This window comes from Phaethon aethereus (assembly GCF_964289735.1).
Source record: "Phaethon aethereus genome assembly, chromosome: 4".
Classification (NCBI taxonomy): Eukaryota; Metazoa; Chordata; class Aves; order Phaethontiformes; family Phaethontidae; genus Phaethon; species Phaethon aethereus.
In genome coordinates this window covers 71,232,654-71,256,405 of record NC_138578.1, presented here as the reverse complement: position 1 = coordinate 71,256,405, position 23,752 = coordinate 71,232,654, and the positions used below count along the sequence as shown (strand labels likewise).

The following is a 23,752-nucleotide window of genomic DNA, read 5'->3' as shown; positions in this document are numbered from 1 at the left end:
TGGTTCATTTGTGATTCGTACACTGTACCTTGAAAACAATGTAGTTCTTAAGTTAATATTCTTTGTTCATTTTTAACCATGCTAAGGAGACAACTTATCAGTTAAAATCTTCTCTTATTATCACTGCTAACGTTTGTTTAAAATCAATTTATCTGCTAGCAGTTTTCATTGAAAGAATGAATATAAAATTCTACTTGAAAGAAATTAAAAAAGAAATTTCCAACTTGGAATGTCTGAAAGGAATCTTCTAAATGAATAGGCAGCACCTTCATTTCAGAAATACTTTCTCAGTGAAAATCATCCTTGCCAAGTGTTTCATTAATTGGTGGATCTACCAGTAATAGTAAGTAATAATCTTAATGTTAGCATCCTCATATACCTCTTATAAATAAAACATTTTGTGCTTATCTTCTTACAGCAGCATTCTAAAATAAAAAAAACAGCATCCAGGAATAGAAATAAGATAGATATTCTGAAGAAATCTTTACAGGACAAAATTTTCATTTATGAAGAGTCAGTGAAGGATGAAAATTTGAATAAGGTAAGTGTAAACTTTTTCTGTACTGAGGTCAAAACCTAGATCTTTAGTAATTAAGGAATGACAGGTTTTTACCAATGTGAATAAGAACCAGATAAAAAGGGCATAAGGTGTGGTGGCATGATGCAGCTCTCTACTCTTGCCTGCCTTTATCAAGAAGTTGTATTTCAAGCTTAATAGTTTTGGCTTTGTTTTCATCTTTGTACCTTAGTTACAGAACTGGTTTCATGCCTTGCCTTTTTTTATTGTGGTTCTTCTGGGGCTTGGCTTATGCATGATTGCAAGACTCCCCTAGATTCTGTGGTTTTCTTAGGCTTTCAAAACATGGAAGGTCCTTCTCTGCATACTGCAGTTGAGCAACATTTAGTTCTTGGGCGTCTCCTAACGCTACTGAAAACCCAGAAATGGGGTTTTTTGGATCCAAAGACTTCTTGGGTAGGGGCTGAGTTGATTTGTACAGAGCTTATTGAAAGGGGGCCTTGATTCTGGTGGATGTCTTTTAAAAGGTTTACAGCCCCAGTCTAAAGTTAATCCTTAAGGAATGAGTGGGGCCAATGCCAATATTGGATTTTGGAGGCTTTTTCCTTCTCTGCCAGCATATGTTCCATGACGTCTTGTTTGTATTCCATAGCCTTTCTCTCCTTCTCTTTCCCACTTAAAAAATACGGATAATATTACTTTTGTATATCAGAGGAACATTACAATGATAACTGTGTAAGACGTAGGTGGTACACAGCAGTAAGAACTATGCAGAACAAGCAGGTGTCATTGGTAGATAAAATTGGTAAATAAAAAACAGTTTCACAAATTATTGCTGTATAAATTTTAGTACCAATTTGGACAAAGATATGTATTTACACCTCTTTCCTATGTTTTCTGTACTTGTATCCTGAGGAATGAAAAATACTGTGTCAGAAATAATTTCACTTTTATGTGAGAGCAACGCATTGTTAGTAGTGGTTGCAGATGATAAAACCAAATGTTTATCTAGTCCAACACCCAGTCTTTGAAGTCTTTGGAAGTGGGAGCAGGTGCTTGGGCAAGAGTGTTCTGGCACTCTTTAATAATGTAAAAACTCTGGTCCAAGAACGCCCTAATCCTTCAATGGAGACATTTCAACTTTTGGCTTCAAATCCTAATGCTCTGACCTCCAAAATTTAGATGTATGGGGGTTTTTTTGTTTGTTTTGTTTTTTTGTTTTGGTTTGGTTTTTTTACTGTTACTTGAAAGTACAGCAGAGTATGGGCTAAGCTCTTATGATACAAGAATACTGAATACTTGTTTGGTATGAATATTGTCTTATGGTTTTTGTTAGAATCTTGTTTCGAAATTGGAAAAATAGCTTCTCTAAGCCTCATTGTTTTGGTTTTATATGCACCATCTGGCATACCTGTTGTTGTTCTAATTGTATGGCTACACATTTGTTATTGGGAAAAGCCCAAAGCATTTGGCTTTTCATAAGGAAACTAAACTATTGTTAAGGAAAATTGTTAGTTCACACATTATTGTTAGGACACAGAAATATTGCAATAAACCTTATGTTGATCACAGAAGTAGAGTTTCTTTCTTTTGGCTGTTGCAATCTGTTACCTTGTTCCTCATTTAGAATCTTACACTTTTAAATTTTACATTAACATGAACACTTTTATCATCTCGCTCAAAATTAACCATCTGAAGTTGCACAGCCAGTTCAAGGCAGGCAGACAGGGTGATGGAGCAATACAGTTCTCTCTTTCTCCTGCCTTCGCTGCTGCAGACTTCATGCTGTATTGTGGGTTCTTTCTCAGTACAGGATGGCTGTAAAATGGTTTCCAGCTAATGCTTTAGGGATGTGTTTTGTAATGCTGTAAAATAGGCATGACAGAGAACAACTCCTAGCCATGTGGTAGTGAGCTGGGAGGCCACAACAAGAAGTTTGAAGCCTAATCTTGGAGCACCTGAGAGTATCATTGACCTCTCTGTGAAAACCTTCAAAAGCAAACCATATCTACTTCTTTTGTGTTTCCTAGCTGTTTTGAGCTGTCTTGTGTGTGAGGAAGTAGCTGTTCCTTTCTGAAATAGTGGTTACCTATCTCGAAAGAAATACAGTCTTAAAAATACTGGCATTCTGTAGCCTGTTTTCCCTGCTGGGCTTTAAAAATCCAATAATAATACTTGCATGAGAAATGTCTTTGGGGTTGCAGGTAATCAAGTACATTTTCTGATTATTCCATTTGTTTGTAATATTTAGGACTGAGACACCATTAGTTAGCAATTAGTCTGAACTAAATACGGAATTTAGAAGTCAGTGCTTTCTAGCAACGGACTCATCATAGTGCATTTACAGCACTGACAATTTTTTGTGTAGTTTGTATATTTCAGGTGGAATCAGCAGCAAATGTTCAGACCTAGGGGAGTGGATTCATCATAACCAAAGTAGTTTGACACTCTAATAATACTATGTTAAATCATATATGTCAAACAGTATTTGACAGTTTTCTGTTTGGTATGATAAAAGACTTCAAGAATATTAGTTAGGAGGGGGAATATTCAAGAATATCAGTTTGGTATGATGAAAGACTTCAAGAATATTACTTAGGGGATATTAGTTTATAACTAGTTTCTAATTTAGTTTGTAGTCAATATTTGATCCACCTTCTACAGAAATCACCGTGTATGTCACTCTGAAGTCAGGTCTACTTGCAAGCTTTGATTTTCACAAATGTGTTTCTGTTTGCAGAGCTGACAAGAGGCAGAAAGAAACTCAGGTGGCTAGGGGTAGATAGTAGTACTAGTTGAGTAATGCAACATTTTGTTGGGTTAAGAGCCGTTAATTTATGCTATAGTGTTGAATAGATGCTGAATCATAAAGCTGAACATCATTCCCGTAGAATCATAAAATAGTTTGGGTTGGAAGGGAGCTTTAAAGGCCATCTAATCCAACCCCCCTGCAATGAGCAGGGACACCTTCAACTAGAGCAGGTTGCTCCAAGCCCTGTCCAACCTGACCTGGAATGTTTCCAGGGATGGGGCATCTACCAGCTCTCTGGGTAACCTCTGCCAGTGTTTCACCACCCTCTATTGTGAAACATTTCTTCCTTATATCCAGTCTAAGTCTACCCTCTTTTAGTTTAAGACCATTACCCCTTGTCCTATCCCAACAGGCCCTGCTAAAAGTCTGTCCTCATCCTTCTCATAAGCCCCCTTTAAGTACTGGAAGGCTGCAATAAGGTCTCCCCAGAGCCTTCTCTTCTCCAGGCTGAACCACCCCAACTCTCTCAGCCTTTCTTCATAGGACAGGTGTTCCATCCCTCATATTTGAGCATGCTTAACATATGGCTTTGTACTTAGTAATATGCAAATAGTATCTGTTTTTGCAGTTTGGACTTTAAATCTTAACGATTCATGGAGTATCATATAAAGCCCCTGTTACTTGAAGTGGTTCACAAAAGTGTAAGTTTTTCTGTCATCGATGGCATCTCTTTTGCCTTTGAATTCAGCTACAATTAAAATATCTTGTGTCTCCTTGTAAGTGAACTTGAGATGTCAAACTACATTTCCATCCTTATTCATTATTTATTTTAATGGGTTCAAACTTACACTAAAGGTGATCATTCATTTACTCATTCATCCATTCAATATTCATTCAGCCAGCCAGCCCCAAATTTCATATATGTATAATTCATTTAAAATCCTTGTGTCTGAAACTGAGCCTCCTGTGAAGAAAACAGCGAACTTTAAATTCAGTTGTTTGCACACACCTGTCAAAATACTCTGTGTAATTTTTTGATCTGCATTTTTAAAGGTTTATTGCACATCCTGTTCCTAAACCACAAAGGCAGCTTTCGGATGTTACTTACTAATTTTGTGTCATATAAAACAAATAATACCTCAAGCATATATCTTCCCCTTTCTTGAGACGTGGTAAAAATGTGTGTATTCTGGCAGGCAGTATCTTAGACATGTAAATAAAAGGTGGAAAAAAAGGACCAGCTTCTCAGCGTATGTATGTTGTCATAACTCATTCAAACTAGTAGTGTTGTAGTAATTTCTATTAGCTAAGAAGCTGCCCTAATACATTGAATAGGGAGCATCACATAGACTCTGAAGCATTAGTCTTTTGAAAATGGACCTATTTACTTCTAGTCAGGCAGGTCTGCTTGAATTTTTTTTTTCACATTCCTTGAATAGGTGCTATTGTAATGAAAATCATAATATAAATCATTTAGTCTCTTGCAACAGAAACAATGGTTTTTCTCATCCATCTTTGTTTTCCTGCTTTTAGGTAAACTCAAAACTCAATGTTGCCAAAGTTTTGGAAGGTGACTTGTGGAGTTAGCTGTCCAACTTGGTTCATTTCTAACATGAATTGCCCCTTAAAGTGATGTCTGCTGCAGTGACACGTCTCCCTGAACACCTTGCTAGATAGCAGCTGTTGTTAGCGAAGTATTAAGTGGCTGGCTGATAAGTTCCTTGCCTTCCTTAAAAGCCATTTCTCCTGATATTTGTTAGCCTGTCTGTTTTACTGTTAAGGACTCGCTTCCATTCCATCATCTCTTTAAGAATCACCTAGGAGCGCAACAACTTTCACTCATGAAAAGAAGGGTGAGGGCAAGTCAATGGAGACTTCACAACTGAGATCTTAAATTGGACAGCAAGACCATACAGCTCTGAAAATTGCTTTGAGTCTTATTTGAGAAATCAGTCTTGTGTACAGGCTTTTGAAGAAAGATTTTATCTTTGTTGTTATTATTTTTGTTTTAAATATTTGCTTTGGCACTGAGGCATTAAATAGTCTTACTTCTAGGCCTTAGTCTTATGTCACTGGCTCATAAGAGTATCTTGAAATAACACTTTGGATTTTGAAAGTAAATTTGCTTTGACAAGATAAATAAACCAAACCAGCAAAACAAACCCCCCCAAAAACCCCTGAGTTAGGGTGGGTTTGACTTTCTTGTGCAATCTATATCAAAGTTATGACTTGTAGAATGTTCTATGGAAGTTTTTATCTTTGATTTCTGATCAATGCTGCCAGAGTATATTGTACACCTTCAAATGCCTGTGAACTGCTGGACTGTGAGCTTAAACAGGAGATGCTAAAGCTATTTGCTTTTCACTAAAAAGCATTCTACAGAAAACAAAAGGCCTCAAATTCACTTTAATAGGTTTCTTGCTTGCCTGCAAAGAATGTAGAAGGTAGATATGAAAAACTGTTGTTGTTATTATTGACTTGTTTCCTACTGAAACATAGAAACAAGCAATGGATATTTCTGGATCTATCCGAAGGCAAACGTCATCTACTTTTTTTGAACACGTACTAGGATGCAGCTCAGCTCTTTTACCATAAACTCTCTATTTTGGCTATCTCTTTTGCTTTTCACTGGAGATCTCTGCCTCCCATGTTCAGAAATAACAGCTTAGTTTTTAGCATTTTTGTTACAGTATTTCTGGTATGATCTCTGAGTTGAATTCTCCTCCTAACTCAAATATCCTATATGTTTGTCTATAACCCATATGCTTACTTATTGTTTAATGTCACACATCTACATTATTCAAGATTGATTTGTTAGATTTTGTTAGGTGTTGAGAGACAATGTCTGTCTTTTAAGATGGAGATTTGTTAAAGATATCAGGAGAATGAATCTTGCCTCTACTTTATGTCTGTAGAATGATTTCTAACTCTTGTGTTGTAATTGGCTTAATTCACATTAGTAGGAGATATTTCCTGAGGGTGACCTTCCATCTCTTCTTGCATTCAAGGACACTTCCAGATGACATAATGGAGACTTTGGAGAATATCACTTGAGCATGAATGAGAATATCACAAGCATATGTGGTTCCAAATCACATTTCAAATTTAGTTCTATCTACTGGTTGATAGAATTGGCGTGATACACAATCACTCTTAGCAGGTCCCTTATCAATAAAATTTGCAGAGAAAATTCATGGGCATAATGTTACGTATTTATCACCTTAGGGATGTAAAAACTTGGAAGTCTCCTTAAATGCTCCTTTAGAGCTATCATAAATAGAGTCAATGTATAATTCTGATTAGCATGAATGGAAAGCTAATAAGGTCTCAATGTCTTGAGCACATACCATTGCTATTAGTGCAAAGATATTCTGAGGGGCAAAATCGGGTCTTGTGCCAATGGGAAGTCATACAGGGCCTAAAGACTGCAGTCGACCTTTACAGCATTATCGTTCATGCTTGCAGGGCAAATACTATTGATGTTTATTCTTATTTTATAGACTGGTAAAACTGTAGAGAGGTTAAGACTGCATGTATAAAGGTATACCACATGGATGGTATAGGATGCCTACCATGCTGAGATACTAACCATGAAGGTGTCTCCATTAAATAGGGATGTTCATCTCTGTCTGTTTTTTAAGAGAGAGAGGCCAAACTTGATGGAATAAATACTTTCCAATAGCATGCAAATGTAAGTACCTGCTGTCAGGTGCCACAGTGATAGTAAACTTAACCAAAACTTACTTAAAAGGTTTTGAGATGCCTCCTTTGACTGTGGTTCTTCTATTCTGTCACAGGGAGTAATTACTTGAGCATTGCTGTTAAAATACCTAATACTGGAAACTTAGGAAAAAGCTGATTTCTGAAAACTTTTTTTTTTTTGGTATGCTGTGAAACCTATCAGATTCGGTATGTCAGGACTAAAAGAGAATTTAGAGATGGGAGTGAGGAAAACCCTGCACTTTGATACCCAGCAAGTATACAGATGGGATGTTTCTGTGCCTAGCTATATTCTAAATCCAGTGTGTAATGCAGCAGTTGGTATCAACATGAAGTAGTGGAGTTGGCGCTCTCATGGTAGCATGTGCTTTCTGTCTGTATCTTCTCTCGCTTACAATCCAACTTTTGGGCCCATGTGGATAATCCAGTGAGAGAGAATAAAACCAAACTGATAATTATTTACTGTCTTTGAGGATTCAGCTACCAAAATGTTAGATAGGCACTGTGGCCAGCCATCCATACTTACCTGTCAGTGGAATACGGAACATACTGAGATGTACCTTTTCCTTTCCTTTGACTATAAAGGGAGCTTAGAGTGACGAGCTCAGATGGAAGCATCTAAAGAGGATACCTGCAGCTGACTACTATCCACATTGCCCTGTGGAAAAATGGTCACAGCGGCAATATCACTGGCTGTGAATGTCAGTGGTGTAGCATGGGGAGTTCATCAATCGCGTTGCATTTGACTGTGTGCTTGCACATGCCATGCTTGCCCTTTCGCCCTTGGATAGTTTCTGTGGATGTTCCATCAGATGTGTGGCAGCAACATAGTTACTGAGTTAAATCATTTTGATTTAATCCTGTTTGATGTCCATTCAATCCAGTTTTAATCTTGTTGGAAATCCATTACCAGTAGACTCTTGATTCACAGTTTAACTTTGTTTCATATGAGGGTTTTTGATAATTTCCTTAAAGAACAGTGGGTTGAATTTTATTGGTCGATATTAACTGATGCTTGCCAATTTGAAACTAAATACAGTCTTTCTATAAATTTTTGTATTTTTGCTAAACAGAAGGATGTATTTTATCTTCCCGTTTAGCCAATCGCATAAGTAGGGATAGGTTTATTTATATTTTTAATTTTTACTTTTATTATATTAAAAATTACATAGACCCCCAGTTTTAGGTTAGTATTTAATATTAAAGTTATGGCTACTCTGAAACAAAGTCTGAGGTCTTTGAAATATCTGATCTTGCTGTAATTTTTTTTATCTCTTAAACACAGTAAAAGCTTGGAATTTAATGTTAAAAGCACTCTTTAAAACAACGTACTACATTATAAAATAATAGCATTGATTTCTTTGCTGCTTTAATCCTGCTTGTTAACTACAGAGTAGTAAAACTATAAGCATGCATGTAAGGTTTTCTGTTAATTTTGTTACCTTTTGTGTTTTGCTATTTTTTAGGTTAAGTACGAGTTGCTGCTTGAGAAAGAGCGTTGGCTGCGCGATCTGGAAAATAAACTTGGAGAATATATTGCTTCTTCAGCCTTTCAAAAGGCTGTTAAAAAATCCAAAATGTTGGAGCTGTATACCGCTATCATAAGTGTACAAGCTTTGCTCTTTGAACAACTGAACATGTCAAAAACCCTGTCAAAACTGGAATGCATTCAGATTTTAGAAGCACATAATCCTGTAAGTAATGAAGGTGTGAAAAGGAAAAATTGCTGTTAGAAGACAGCAACTATCGCAGTAGCTTATTTGACTTTGATTTAGCTGGGCTGGTTTGCAGCTCCTGGTGGTCCAGCCTTTAATTTCTGTGATTATGTACACTTCAATGCACTCAGTTAAAAAAATAGAGAGAAGGAAAGTATTAGAGCCAGGGAAGATTGTGTGGTGGTGTTACTTATTTTTATCATAGGAGCATCCAGAGATCTACAGTCACAAAGAGCAGTATTTTGGTGGCTAATTAAATATTAAAGTTTTATTGATTGCAAGGAAGACAATTGGGAAGTGATTGTGAGTCATGACTGGGATAGTGTGTAAATTGTCATGACTGTGTTACGAAATTGTTCATGTTATAGTGCTATCCATATGATAAAATCTGTAACTACACGATAAGCTTCAGTCATCAAGTTTTTAAAGATTATCTGTACAGCCTTCTATCTGTCTATCTCCCTTCACACAGGCTCATGCAGTTTAAATAGTAGAAACTTTGGAAAGGCCTCTTCCCTTCATTGTATTTATTACATACTTAGTATGTGCCAGTTTTCTAATCCCTTTTTAATACTTCAGTGCTCTGTATTCATAAGGATTTTTTTTTTCATCTGCTATTTGCAGCCGTCCAAGTGAGGCTTGGGAGAGCACTAGAGTAGAACAAACGAAATGGGTTTTTAAGAGCAAAACCTCTTTGCTAGAGGGCATCATTAGACAGCTATTGCTGTGAAAAATCCTGGTTAAATTTTAATGCTGTCGTCTCTACAGAGTTTCTCTTAGAATGGCAGTTAGATTGCTTATATGCTTCTAGTTTTGCTTAAATTTTTATTCAATCTGTAGGAAATAGTGAAAATTGTATGTAGACTGAGTATTAAAAATAATTTAGTCTGGAATTATTGCCTTTTATGCAGTAAGTGTAAGGGGGATCTGCAAAGAGGTTGCTTTTGGCTTCTGTGTCCTTGAACAGATGAAGAAAAAGGATTGAAGGAGAGGCAGAAGAGACCTAGAGTAGCTAACACTGGATTCTTTATCCAAAGTGCAAAAACTGATTTGAGTCCTATTTTGGGGAAAAATATTGTTTTAGGCATTATTTAAAGTGCCTGTTGGACTTGGTTTAGAGGGATTGCTTCATGGTGACCCAATCTCTCTTCTGTTTTTTGTCCAACTCTTTTGTCCCAGCAGCAGGCATGTTTTAACACCTGTTACTTTAAAACAAATATATCAGATTACACAGGATTCCCTAATAGTTTTGCCAATCAGTGAAACAAACACATCTGGCTATATGTGAAATTGCTTCATCCCCTTAGAGATAACAAGTTAATACTCGTTTTTGGTGTTAGGAGAGTGGAGCTAAGCTCCGATGTCAAATCTTGCTGACCAGGGAACAGATGCTTACTTGGAGACACCGTGCTCCAATGCATCTGTAGTCTGAATCCAGCTGATGAGATGGAGGAATAGGTGAAAATTCAGCATTTTCTCCAAGGTACAGGTTGGGAAGTAGGGCACTGAGATATTAAGCAACTTAAAGCTTCAGGTCAGACAACAATGACATTGGAAAACTAGAATATGAAGCCTTACTTCTGATATCTAGTTTGACTCTTTGACCAAAGAGAGATCTTTGGCATAAGGGATCCAGTCCACTTAAGACTTAGGGTTTTAAACCTTTTATTTTTAAAGCATTGTATTTTAACCGTAATTTTATCACACTAAATGTGAATTATTGTCTTTTAACTTCAAACCTCTTTGATATTAGCTGTTGATTCAGCATAACTAAAACTCTGAGTTTCAGTGGCTTTTGCAGCTTCTAGATGAATTCCAATAGTGCCATTCTTCTGTTTGTATCTCAGCCATGCTGGTAGCGTACGTTCTAGATGTCCTCTACAGTGGAAGGTTTCAGAGAGCACTGACCCTTAACACAATGAAAATTGACTCATATCTTTTGGCATTGTTCTGATATTAATAGCGTGCAAGTCATATTTACTGATGCCGTGCAATGAATTGGAAAGTAGAATGACTGCAAGTGGCTGGGTAGAATAAGAAATGAATAAACTAACATCAGAAAGTCTGATAGCATCTTTTTTCTCACTCCAAATGAAATTTGTTCTTCCATGTTAAATTATGACTTTTTATCATTGCATGTTTTCAACCTTTAGGAGATTGAAGAACTTGACAGGAAGCTGGAGTATGAGATGTTGCATAAAGAATCAGCTCAGCAGCAGCAGCATCTAATGAATAGGCAGAGGTGGACTCCGGATGGATTGGGTCTTTCAAGTGAGGCCGTGGAAATGCATGCAGACAGACAGGTGACAGTTCTGCTAAGACAGGCCATGAATAAATGTAGGCAATTTATAAATCTGCACCAGCAAAGGTAAGTTCTTTGGTCTCAGATTTTACTAAGTTACTGCAGTCCTTATAGACCATAAAATATCACAGAGGAACAGCAGGCTAAAAGTTGTACTTTGTTGGGGAAGGACTATACATCAATGTTTGAACAGTGCATTTTTGTGATGTGGCCCAGAGCATAACTGAGGAGTCTTGCGAATATTGAAATAAGAAACATGAAATAATAACAACTTAGTTACATATAGATTGTGATGTGTTGCATGGCAGTCACCATTTCTTGATGGGGACAGTGGAAGCAGCAAGGAGGAAAAGAATTTTAATCCTGTGCCTTTGTCTCCCAAGAAGATAGGTAGGGACATCAATGAAACCTGATCTGCTGGGGTCAGAGGAGGTAGCTGAGACAATTTGAATTGAATTTCCATCGCCACTGTCACACTGTAGACTGAATTCTCTGTCACGCAATCGTTTTTGATGGCATATATAAATTCTTCTGAGACAGGCTCAATTTCGCTTTTCTCTGGCCAGTTTTTAAGTAAAGATATCAGTGACCAAAAAAAAAGTGCCTTTTGGGATGTATATAAAAATATCTGTCTTGTCATGAAGGTTGCCAGGCAAAAATGGGTGAAAATGTGCACAATTGCAAAATACTGTATTACATTCATTAGGGTTGCAGGAGTTAGAAATTACATTTCTATGTGTATTGCGCAGTATTAAAAGCCTGATGCATTTCAAGGTTCACCCTGAGAGGGTGCTTTCCATTACAAAGAGGGTTTTCTGTGAAACAATGTAATAAAAATGGCTTTGATAGGCTTTGAGTGGAGTTACTGCACTCTTAAGTCCCTTTTAATTCTGAAAGGGCTGGAGCTGTACTCAATGTAGATTAACAACTCTCCTGTTGCAAAAAGAGCAGATAGGTTACTGGCTTGTGGATACTACTGTAGAGATACATCAGCAAAGCCTTCAAAGAAGCTGCAAACTAGTCTTTACCTGAAAGCTTAATGGAAGAAACAAGTTTTGTACTTTTCCCAAATGACATGAGGATGGCTTCATGATTTGGTCCAGTAGTGAGGAAGTTAACTTTTTTGTTATATTCCAGCAACAAAAAGATCCACAAAGTGTGGTGATGACATTTAAAGAAGAGGATGGGGACAGGTTGAATCCTGTTGCTTTGGAGCGATTTCGGATTTGAATTGTGTGCAAAAGCATAGCCTTAGATTCTGCTCTGATGTTTGCTTGGTGGTTCAGGGAAGAAGGGAGGAGAAGTTGGCTTATTTTAGAAGTTATGCTGCTCACCCAGCTTCGCTGACAGAAAGATGCACTTCCTGAATGGACAACATCCAGATACTGTTTCCTATAATGCAGTCCTTGTGCCTGGGAAGATTTCAATGTTAATTCTGTCTTTCACTTCAGCTTGAGAGATGAGCAATGGAATTGTGTGGTGCTTGAAGATCTCCTGGAAAACATAGAAATGGATGCATTTTTGGCACTTTATAGTCAGGTAAGCGTGAAATTGAACAAAGCTTCCAGGTTTAAATTTCAGATGTATCTGGAATCAGCTTTTCTTCTTTTTTGGGAACCGTTACAGATGTATTTGGTGTGACAGTCTGCTAATAGTCACTACCAGTTCTGGTGTTTGCAGCCTGTATTATCATTCACTTCAGTTAATTCTGACCTACTGAAAACATTTTGAATTTTACTGAGTTATACTTCTTTTCAAATCCCTTCAGGGGATTGTCCTGTTGCATTTCATTCTGTGGAGAACTAAATTGCCTGAGTTTCTGGTTTACAGGCAGATTTACAGTCTGATTTTCATGTAATGAGACAAGAGTTTTGTTTAGGTTTTAATCAGTGTTAGGAATGATTTGCATTGGTTGTGTTACAAACTTAATGATAGAAGTTTAGATTAAGTTACAAAACTTAATGATAGAAGGACTGCTAATTACATTTTTTTCTAGTAGCATTACTCCTTTTCAAAAAGAGCATAACATCTTCACATAATTTGCAATCTGTTGGCTGCCTGTCAGTCCCACGAAAGGCATTAAAAAGGAATCACTGCTGTCCTCAAGTTTTATCTGCAGGCCTTGGTTGAGATATCTAGCTAGTGTCAGAGAGAATCAGTGTTGCAGCTTTTTGCATCCCAGGTATCTTGCCTCTTGCCTCTCGGGGACAAGTGTGGTTGAAGTCACGTGTATCATAAATTGGGAGCATCAGAGGCCAGCAAGCCAAGGAGCGACCACTCACTCTCAGCTTTGCCCGAGTCCTTCCGCGAGCCTCGCTGGAAGAAACTTAGCTGTGAATATCTGGCAACCTAATGGCTAAGGTGCTGTCCTGGAATGGAAGTTCTCACTTTGTGCTAATGAATTCAGTCAGGCAGAGTGGAAATTCAAACCTCATCTTAACACTTTCCAAGAGCATCCTATCCTCTGGGCATAATATAAACATCAAAAAAACATTCTGGAGTGTCTTGCAGAGTGTAACATTTGAAAGTGTTTGCTGAGGAGGTCATGAGTGGCATTACTAGCCTTCCAGTTTTAAATCCAATCTGTGTGTTCCCTTAGAGTTTGCAGGTTTTTCTAGTATTACTGTTATTATTTTTGTCTTTGATTTCCCCCCTGCCTTCTGTTGCAACTGTGTGTTTTTTCAAACCGGCTTGCTACCCTGTTGGCCTTGACAGTTTGGGATATTGTAAGCGGATGTGGCTGTCAGGAACTGCTGAATTCTGTTTCAGCCTTCAGTTCCTTCTCACTGTTTTCTGCCCCCGTGGCCTGCTGCACATATTGACCCTAGCATTTTATTGGGACTTCACAGAAATGGTATCCTGCTCACACTGCTAAAAATTTCTGCTGCAGGCCTTTGTAGGGTGCTAATGATGTAAATATTCACATGATGGTGACTTTTAATCTGATTATTTCTTTATAGCTGTAAACTTTTTATGTATCCATTTATGCTCCTTTAAAATAACTTGTGTAATGCTGATGAGGCAGTCACCCACAATTTTCAGTTATCTGTTAAGTCATGGAACGGTGGTGTGAGCAGGGACAGCTATAGTGCTTTTCAGAGGTGATATTAAATTTGAGGCTTTATTTGCCCATTTTTGGTTGCAGTTTGTGTAGTAGCTCAAGATTTCAGAACATTTTGCTAGGAGAAGGGATGATCTTTTATCCTGTTCAACATTCCTTTCTTTTTTTTTTGTGTGGTTTTTTTTTGTTTGTTTGTTTTTTGTTGTTGTTGGTTTTTTTTTTTTTTTGTAAAACAGGTAAGCTTATACAGGCCTGTGGGAATATTTTGCTGAAACATACAGTGCTTCAGATACAGCTTGAATATGATAAATACAAGTCTTGGATAAAATAAACTCCATTCAAAATAAGTGGAAAATAAACATCAGAACACATAGAAAAACTGAAAAGCTTTGAAAGGTCTTTTGGGCTTTGCTGATCTTTTCCTGTACTACTGTGCTTTAAGTGATTGGTCTCAGTGGGCCATAGTCACGTGAATTCTTTTTATACTGTTGGGGGTTTTTTTTGTTTTTTCCTAGCTCATTATATATTTATCTGACAAAATATGCTGCACCCAGAAATGCTGGCCATTACAAAAGTTATAAACAGCACAGACCAAGTCACAGAATCACTAGGTTGGAAAGGACCTTTAAGATCATCAAGTCCAACCATTAATCCAGCGCCACCATGTCACCTAAACCATGTCCTGAAGCGCCACATCCACACGTTTTTTGAACACTTCCAGAGATGGCGACTCCACCACCTCCCTGGGCAGCCTGTTCCAGTGCCTGACCACTCTCTCAGTGAAGAAATTTTTCCTAATATCCAATCTAAACCTCCCCTGGGGCAACTTGAGGCCATTTCCTCTTGTCTTATCACTAGTTACTTGGGAGAAGAGACCAACACCCTCGTCACCACAACCCCCTTTCAGGTAGTTGTAGAGAGCGATAAGGTCTCCCCTCAGCCTCCTCTTCTCCAGACTAAACAACCCCAGTTCCCTCAGCCGCTCCTCAGAAGACTTGTGCTCCAGACCCCTCACCAGCTTCGTTGCCCTTCTCTGGACACGCTCCAGCACCTCAACATCCTTCTTGTAGTGAGGGGCCCAAAACTGAGCACAGTATTCAAGGTGTGGCCTCATCAGTGCCGAGTACAGGGGCACAATCACTTCCCTACTCCTGCTGGCCACACTATTTCTGATGCAGGCCAGGACGCTGTTGGCCTTCTTGGCCACCTGGGCACACTTCCGGCTCATGTTCAGCTGGCTGTCAACCAGCACCCCCAGGTCCCTTCCCGCCGGGCTGCTCTCCAGCCACTCCTCCCCAAGCTTGTAGCGTTGCATGGGTTTGTTGTGGCCAAAGTGCAGGACCCTGCACTTGGCCTTATTAAACCTCATGCAGTTGTCCTCTGCCCATCGATCCAGCCTGTCCAGATCCCTCTGCAGAGCCCTCCTACCCTCCAGCAGATCAACACTCCCACCCAACTTGGTGTCATCTGCAAACTTACTGAGGGAGCACTCGATTCCCTCATCCAGATCATCAATAAAGATATTGAACAAGACTGGTCCCAGAACCGAGCCCTGGGGAACACCACTTGTGACCGGCCGCCAGCCGGATTTAACGCCATTCACCACAACTCTCTGGGCTCGGCCATCCAGCCAGTTCCTCACCCAGCGAAGAGTAAACCCGTCTAAGCCACGAGCCGCCAGCTTCTCCAGGAGAACGCTGTGGGAGACGCTGTCAAAGGCTTTACTAAAGTCCAGGCAGACAACATCCACAGTCTTTCCCTCATCCACTAGGCGGGTCACCTGGTCATAGAAGGAGATCAGGTTGGTCAAGCAGGACCTGCCTTTCATGAACCCATGCTGGTTGGGCCTGAGCCCTTGGTTGTCCTGCAGATGCCCTGTGAGCACTCTCAAGACCAACTGCTCCATAATCTTCCCTGGTACAGAGGTCAGGCTGACAGGCCTGTAGTTCCCAGGATCCTCCTTCCGGCCTTTCTTGTAGATGGGTGTCACATTGGCAAGTCCTCCAGATTAGCACTACTGAGACCATTATCATAGCTTAATTTCAATGCTTTTAAATCTGCTATTGCCTTGCAGTGACTAATTGAAGAGATCTTGTACAGTGCTTATTTAACAATTTCATAGGCTGGTAAAAACAGTTGCTGCTAAGTGGGAACACTTAAAAGAGAGCACGAAGACTGCATTAATCTCGTACTGTGGTTCTTAGCTTGCCATATTCCTGGGCATAGAAGGGTAGGAAGAAGATGCATGTAACAAGCCAGCTGCTCAGCAGAAGAGTTCTTACCTTGCAAAGGATGTTGTGAAATGTTTTACTGCTGCTCTTCAGTTTGGTTGTCTCTGATAGAACCTCTGCATCTATCTCCCTTATGAAGGCATAAATTGAAGATGTGTGGCATGTTAAGATGAATGCTGAAGCAGCTGTATGGGACTTTTGGGAGGGAAGAACGCCAAACCCGGTGGCTGAGTGCTGCTGCTGGCTGTTAATCATTCATTTTGAGGGGAAGCCTATCCCAAGAGAACTTGGCTTTTTGCTTAGCATTTCACTTCAAAGTCAGTGCTCTTTTTTTTCTTTTGGAAGTGTTAATCATATTTATCATTGGACTGCCTAGGCCTAATGAGGAATATGCTGGTTTTGCACGTTATTGTGTCTCGTTTTGGTCTTAGAAAGTTTTATAATTAAATACTGATGCTCCTTGTTCAATATTCCTCAAGACCATACCACTTGGCTGAGGGGAGAAGCTGGATATTGCTTTTGTACAGCATGGGTAAACCATGTTGCTTAAGTTGTTGACAGTTTATAGAATCATAAAATTGTTTAGGTTGGAAAAGACCTTTAAGATCATCAGGCCCAACCGTTAACTTGACACTGCCAAGTCCATCACTAAACCATTCCCTAAGCACCACATCTACATGTCTTTTAAATACCTCCAGGAATGGTGACTCCATCACTTCCCTGGGCAGCCTGTTCCAATGTTTGATAATCCTTTTGGTGAAGAAATTTTTTGTAATATCCGATCTAAACTTCCCCTGGAGCAACTTGAGGCCATTTGGTCTTGTCCTATTACTTGTTACTTGGAAGAAGAGACCGATGCCCACCTTGCTACAACCTCCTTTCAGGTAGTTGCACAGAGCGATAAGATCTCCCCTCAGCCTCCTCCAGGCTAAACAACCTCAGTTCCCTCAGCCGCTCCTCATAGGACTTGTTCTCTAGACTCTTCACCAGCTTCATTGCCCTTCTCTGGACATGCTTCAGCACCTCAATGCCTTTCATGTTGTGAGGGACCCAAAACTGAACACAGTATTCGAGGTATGGCCTCACTAGTGCTGAGTAAGGGGTGCAATCACTTCCCTATTCTTGCTGGCCGCACTATTTCCGGTAGAAGCCAGGAAGCCATTGGCCTTCTTCGCCACCTGGGCACACTGCCAGCTCATGTTCAACTGGCTGTCAACCAGCACCGCCAGGTCCTTTTCCACCGGGCAGCTCTCCAGCCACTCCTCCCCAAGCCTGTAGCGTTGCAGGGGGTTGTTGTGACACAAGTGCAGGACCTGGCACTTGGCCTTGTTGAACCTCCATACAGTTGACCTCTGCCCATCGATCCAGCCTGTCCAGACCCCTCTGCAGAGCCCTCCTACCCTCCAGCAGATCAACACTCCCACCCAATTTGGTGTTGTCTGCAAACTTACTGAGGGAGCACTCGATCCCCTTGTCCAGATCATTGTTGAAGATGTTAGAGAGATCTGGCCCCAGAACTGAGCCCTGGGGAACACCACTTGTGACCAGCTGCCAACTGGCTTTAAGTCCATTCACCACAACTCTTTTGGCTTGGTCATTCAGATGTTTTTTTTACCCAGCAAAGAGTATGGCCTTCCAAGCCATGTGCAGCCAGTTTCTGCAGGAGAATGCTGTGGGAAATGGTGTCAAAGGCTTTACTAAATCTTAGGTAGACAAAATCCACAGCCTTTCCCTCATCCACTAGGCAGGTCACCTTGTCACAGAAGGAGATCAAGTTGGTCAAGCAGGATCTATCTTTCATAAACCCCTGCTGACTGGGCCTGATGACCTGGTTGTCCTGTATGTACCATGTGATGACACTCAAGATGATCTGCTCCATAACCTTCCCCAGCACAGAGGTCAGACTGGCAGGCCTTTGGTTCCCAGGATTCTCCTTCTGGCCCTTCTTGTAGATGAGCGTCACATTTTCTAACCTCCAGTCCCTTGGGTCCTTGCTGGTTAGCCAAGCTGCTGAGAAATGATTGAAAGTGGCTTGGTGAGCACTTCCGCTAGCCCCCTCAGTACCCTTGGGTGGATCCCGTCCAGCCCCATAGACTTGTATGTGTCTAAGTGGTGCAGCAGGTTGCTAACCATTTCCCCTTGGATTATGGCAATTTAATTGTCTTCCTGTGATGGTTGTTACGTTTCTGTGGCACAGATACATTGTGAAAGAGCTTCTGAACAGCATAGCCTGTATTCTGCAAGTTGAGAGGTTAAAAACATTGTTTTGCAGATTACAGATGCCTGGAAACAGAATATGTCATAATTTTCACAGTACCCAGTCCTCTTGCCAACCTAGCAGGTGAACAATGACCCTTGATAATTACAGATTTTGACATCTTGAAGACAGAGATTTAAGAGCATCACTGTCACCTCACTGCACTTGAAAAACTGGATGAACTGATCAGTGTATATTTGGGGGACTGTGCTTTATGTTTTATTCATAAGATTCCCTGAAGTAGTAATTAATTTGTGTAAATATGCATTAGATACACCATTGGAGGTTTTGTGTTTATTCGTATAAATTGTAGCCCAGAGATATTTCGGGACATAACTTTATTGAAATTCCATAAAACCTATTCATATTTACTCTGCAGCTACACAAAACAAAATTTCTCTTCCCAGCAAGTATAACAGTACAATAACTCCAACTATAATTCCAAACCTGACTACTCTTAATTCAACTGTTAAGAAGTATGTGTTTAGTAGAAGAGTAATTGTGCTGGTTTTGGCTGGGATAGAGTTAATTTTCTTCATAGTAGCTAGTATGGGGTTGTGTTTAAGATTTGTGCTGGAAATAGTGGTGGTAACACACGGATGTTTTAGTTATTGCTGAGCAGTGCTTACACAGAGTCAAGGCCTTTTCTGCTTCTCACACCACCCTGCCAGTGAGTAGGTTTGGGGTGCACAAGAAGCTGGGAGGGGACACAGCTGGAACAGCTGACCCCAACTGACCAAAGGGATATTCCATACCATATAATGTCACGCTCAGTATATAAAGCTGGGGGAAGAAGAAGGAAGGGGGGGATGTTCAGAGTTATGGCATCTGTCTTCCCAAGTAACCGTTATGTGTGATGCAGCCCTGCTTCTCTGGGGATGGCTGAACACCCACCTGCCCATGGGGAGTGGGGAATGGATTCCTTGCTTTGCTTTGATTGCGTGTGCGGCTTTTGCTTTACCTATTGAACTGTCTTTATCTCAACCCACGAGTTTTCTCACTTTTATTCTTCTGATTCTCTCCCCCATCCCACCGTGGGGGAGTGAGGGAGCAGCTGCCTGGGGCTTAGTTGCCAGCTGGGGTTAAACCACGACAGTAGTTATCTCCTGCATCTACAGAGTTGAGGTGACTGAGCTGTCATGAGTCATCATCTAACGTCTTACCTAACTTCAGCTACCTGAGATACACGTATGGTTTGAATAGACTACAACAACAGCGTGTTTTCTGGTGTCCTCTGAGGCATTTAACTTGCTTTAATTTGCTCCACTCTTTTCTTTCCATGTAGTTCTCAATATCTTGTAGACTTTTCATATTTGATATGCATGAGATATCTGCAGAAACAGCCCTGGGGACATAGTAGTTTTGACAGAAGAGTCGAAAATAACAACGGGATTTTGATGTTTGGAGGGGATTGGGAAATGGGGCTGGTCTATTGTCTAAGGAACAACTAAATTTGAACTTAGTCTATTTGAACGGTATATGAATATGCTTTACCACTGACCTTTGGGCCAAAAAAGAGAGGATATTAGGGGGGAAAAAAAGCACCACCAAAACAAAACCAGATGTTTCCTTCACCCCTTAACAAATGTTACAAGCTGTTCTCTGAGTTTATCACAGAATCTGGTGTTAAGAGAGACTGAACAATGAAGTGCTCAACCATGGCAACATGCAAATGTTGTCATTAGGTTTCAGAGACTTTTTTTTTCCCCTCCCCTGTAATTTTACAGACCAAGGAATGCCATATCACTTTGTTGTTGTCTTGAAAGGATTTCTTTATAATAGTACAATCCATAAATTAACTAACCCTTACATGCTAGAATATGGTTGCATTGTGATTTTTTTCAGACCGAAGGGCATCAAGTACGTGCCCTAAGCACGTACACTATGATCAACTGGTTGTTTAACGTTTAGATTGCCTATATCCACAATGAAATGGAAAACCATAATATATATGGGCCAGTTTGGGTAGAAACAGTGAACAGGGGCTATGACCGTTTGACACCCAAACTGTCACCACTAATGTGATTTTCAGTAATATTTTTGTTTCTATGACGAGTAATTCTTTAATGATAGTAATTAAAATTTGCTAACACTTTATTTTTAATGCTTAATTTATCTGTCGTCTTCTCATTAATCCTCTAGGAGCTCCGCCTGGCAGGTTATTTAGCTAAACTGGCGAGGGCACCAATGGGGATGTTGCACAGGATCCTGAATTTGTTGCTGCCCTCCAGCTCACAAAGTGAGGTCCTTTCCGTCCTTGATTCCATCAGTGAATATTCAGATGGTGGTGCTGAAAGCGACAGTAATGCAGATGAGTCTGGTAGCTGTAAGAAAAGGTAAGTGTGATATTTTGTGGTAGACCATTGCAAGAGAAGATTATTGCTTTGTATATGTATTTGCTGGACAAGCAGATTGACAGCAATAGAAAAAAATCACAGGTGCATAAGTTTCCTTTTGAAATATTTTTGTGGGGTAAGAATACTTTGAAACCGCTACCTTATTCTGTGTAATATTTTAACTATAATAAATTAGTTGATAACAAGTTAATAAATTTTAGAATTTTATGAATTAAATGGCTAATTTATTGATTCATGAATCTTGTTTTGATCAATTTCTGTTTAATTGGAATCTGTTGAAATATTTTCCTTCCAACCTCTTGTGTTTATGATATTCATAGCACACCAGTTTTCAGGTGTCTACAGCTCCTAAAGGTATAAAGGAGGTCTTCCTTTTTAATTATGGAAGTTTCAATCTTGCAGATGCCTGTCCCTTTGTACTTCATTACTAAAGCCCCAAGTGGCCCTTCTTTTTCCCTTTACTCAGAGACAGGTAGTCTTCCAGAGCCTTCATCCCTCCAGTTTATGCCCATTAACACCAGCTGGATAGCTGTGCAGCTGTCCCAGCTCCCTGCCATGACATGGGAAGGGGAGAAAAAAAGCACAGGGCCTCTAGTTGTCAGATGTGAGTTGTCAAGGAGCACATAAGGGTCCTTGGGACCATGCCCTGAGGTGTGATCTTAGCTGATTTAAATGATTAGTGGCAGGACAGCAAAAAATCCTTGAACGCTCTTACTGGCTGTTCATGGTATTACTGACTGTATTCATGGGATTACTGGCATGGGTTTGGTAGCTAAAATCAGAAAGGGGAGAAAAGTGTGTATATTTGGAGATTTGCTGCTGGGAATTTTTTTTTCCTGCTCCTTCAGGAAGAGTCAAGAGTTGTGGCAAGCACTGGAGAACAAAGTAAGGCAAGATCTGATAAACGGAAGTTTGGAAAACATCACTTCTCTAAACAAGGGAAAAGACAGGTAAGGAGAAAACAGGAAGAAATATATATGATTTTTTTTTTTATACTTAATTTCATCTCCAAAGGTTCCTCTTATATCTGTTAGACATCAGAAAATAAGTTCATAAATATGCATTTTCTAACACAGTTCTGCTATTTGGTGCTTGTTTCCTACAACATATTTACACATAATAAGTAGTATGTATATAGTAAATGCCTAAAAAGATTTTTCTGTATATCCACAAAATTCACACATTTTTCATATACATTGCCCATCTTCCCAATGGTTATTTATTATAAGGTTATCTTTCCCTATGCAGTTTTGTATGTCATAAAATTATCACAGAATCACAGAATAGTAGGGGTTGGTAGGGGTTGGAAGGGACCTCTGAAGACCATCTGGTCCAACCCCCCTGCCAAGGCAGGATCACCTAGGGCAGGTTGCACAGGAACACGTCCAGTCGGGTTTGGAAGGTCTCCAGAGAAGGAGACTCCACAGCCTCTCTGGGCAGCCTGTTCCAGTGCCCCGTCACCCTCACAGTAAAGAAGTTTTTCCTCATGTTGAGGTGGAACTTCCTGTGCTGCAGTTTATGCCCATTGCCCCTCATCCTGTCACTGGGCACTACTGAAAAAAGACCGGCTCCATCCTCCTGACAGCCACCCCTCAGATATTTATATAGACATTGATAAGGCCCCCGTACAAATGATATGCGAATTATTGGGCATTGGAATGTAAATTACAATTCTCGTTGTTGAAATATGATTTTTCTTTAGCTTCCAAAGTCACCACTTCTATGTCAGGATATGATATAAGAAGTTATGCTTTTTTTTTTCCTGCAAGTTTTCATTTTTCGATTCAATTTTTTTTATTAATGTAGCTTGATAGAGAAGAAGCAACTTACCCTCTTGGAAAAAGCATCATTCATTCATCTTGGATGTTTGCCTACAAATCCTGCTACGGAACAGTCTGATCCACCTGCTCCTTTGAACACTGCAACTGCCGAAGCCATAGAGCTATTAGACACAGGGGAGAAGGTATTTTTGTTCCGTGAGCCAAGTGATCCGATACTGTCTTTGCATAATTCTCCAAGGAAAAAGAAAAAGAACTTTCTGAATTCCAAAAAGGCTGCTCGTGCAAATACAGACTTGTGAGGGTGACTTTCATTCAAAGTATCAATTAGGACAGAGGAAGTTACTTAAAATTCAGTAAAATAATGAGAAAGAATGAAGCGTGCAGTTTAAATAACACGTACGCTGTTTTAATCTCATTTGTCTGACATTGTAAATAGATGTAATTTTAGAGTGGCGCAGCTAGCATTGTGCATTGTGCATTTTTTAATTTTTGTCAGCGTATGATGCAGTAGATGAAATATGGGTGATTTAAGATGCACATTCTGGCAGGCAAGACTCAGTGTTCCTTCAGTACATTTTGATCATTTTTGCACTGATTTTACTGTAGCTATATTGTCATAATTTATATAGAAAGGTTATTTATTATATAAAGTAAGTACTGATTTGCTATTCTTGTATTTATATATACTTGTAATAAGCTGTACTATAGCAGATGATATGAAGAGATGAAGTGGATGACCCACAAGTCCTCTGTTCTCTGATTTTCTGTTATTCCGGCTAATCTACTTATTAATGTTGTGTTCTTAATAGGCTTGAATGTTACTTCTGAAGTCTGTGTTCTACAGTGATAGCTTGTAGTCCAGATCTTCAGCATATGCAAATGTACTTAGCCTTACATATGTACATAAGGCTAAGTATGTACATAGCCTTACATGTGTACATAATATACACTGCATACACGTACTTAGCCTGCAGTAACTTCAGCTTTTCGCTGTTGTTTCTAAACTTACTTCAGTTGAACTATGAATGTGGCTACAGTTCAACATTGTGTTAAATATTT

At 39.7% G+C, this 23,752-nt stretch overlaps 1 protein-coding gene across 1 annotated transcript in view; it reads left to right on the top strand.

Annotated features, from left to right (window-relative positions):
* Window positions 1–23,297, top strand: part of EVC2 (EvC ciliary complex subunit 2) — a 78,110-nt gene extending 54,813 nt beyond the window's left edge. The window contains exons 16-22 of the mRNA XM_081999439.1: window positions 419–541; window positions 8,456–8,683; window positions 10,858–11,072; window positions 12,458–12,545; window positions 20,698–20,891; window positions 21,761–21,862; window positions 22,719–23,297. Coding sequence (XP_081855565.1) covers window positions 419–541; window positions 8,456–8,683; window positions 10,858–11,072; window positions 12,458–12,545; window positions 20,698–20,891; window positions 21,761–21,862; window positions 22,719–22,992 — 1,224 coding nt within the window. The 3' untranslated portion in view covers window positions 22,993–23,297. The remainder of the gene's footprint in view (window positions 1–418; window positions 542–8,455; window positions 8,684–10,857; window positions 11,073–12,457; window positions 12,546–20,697; window positions 20,892–21,760; window positions 21,863–22,718) is intronic.
* Window positions 23,298–23,752: the final 455 nt, after the last annotated feature.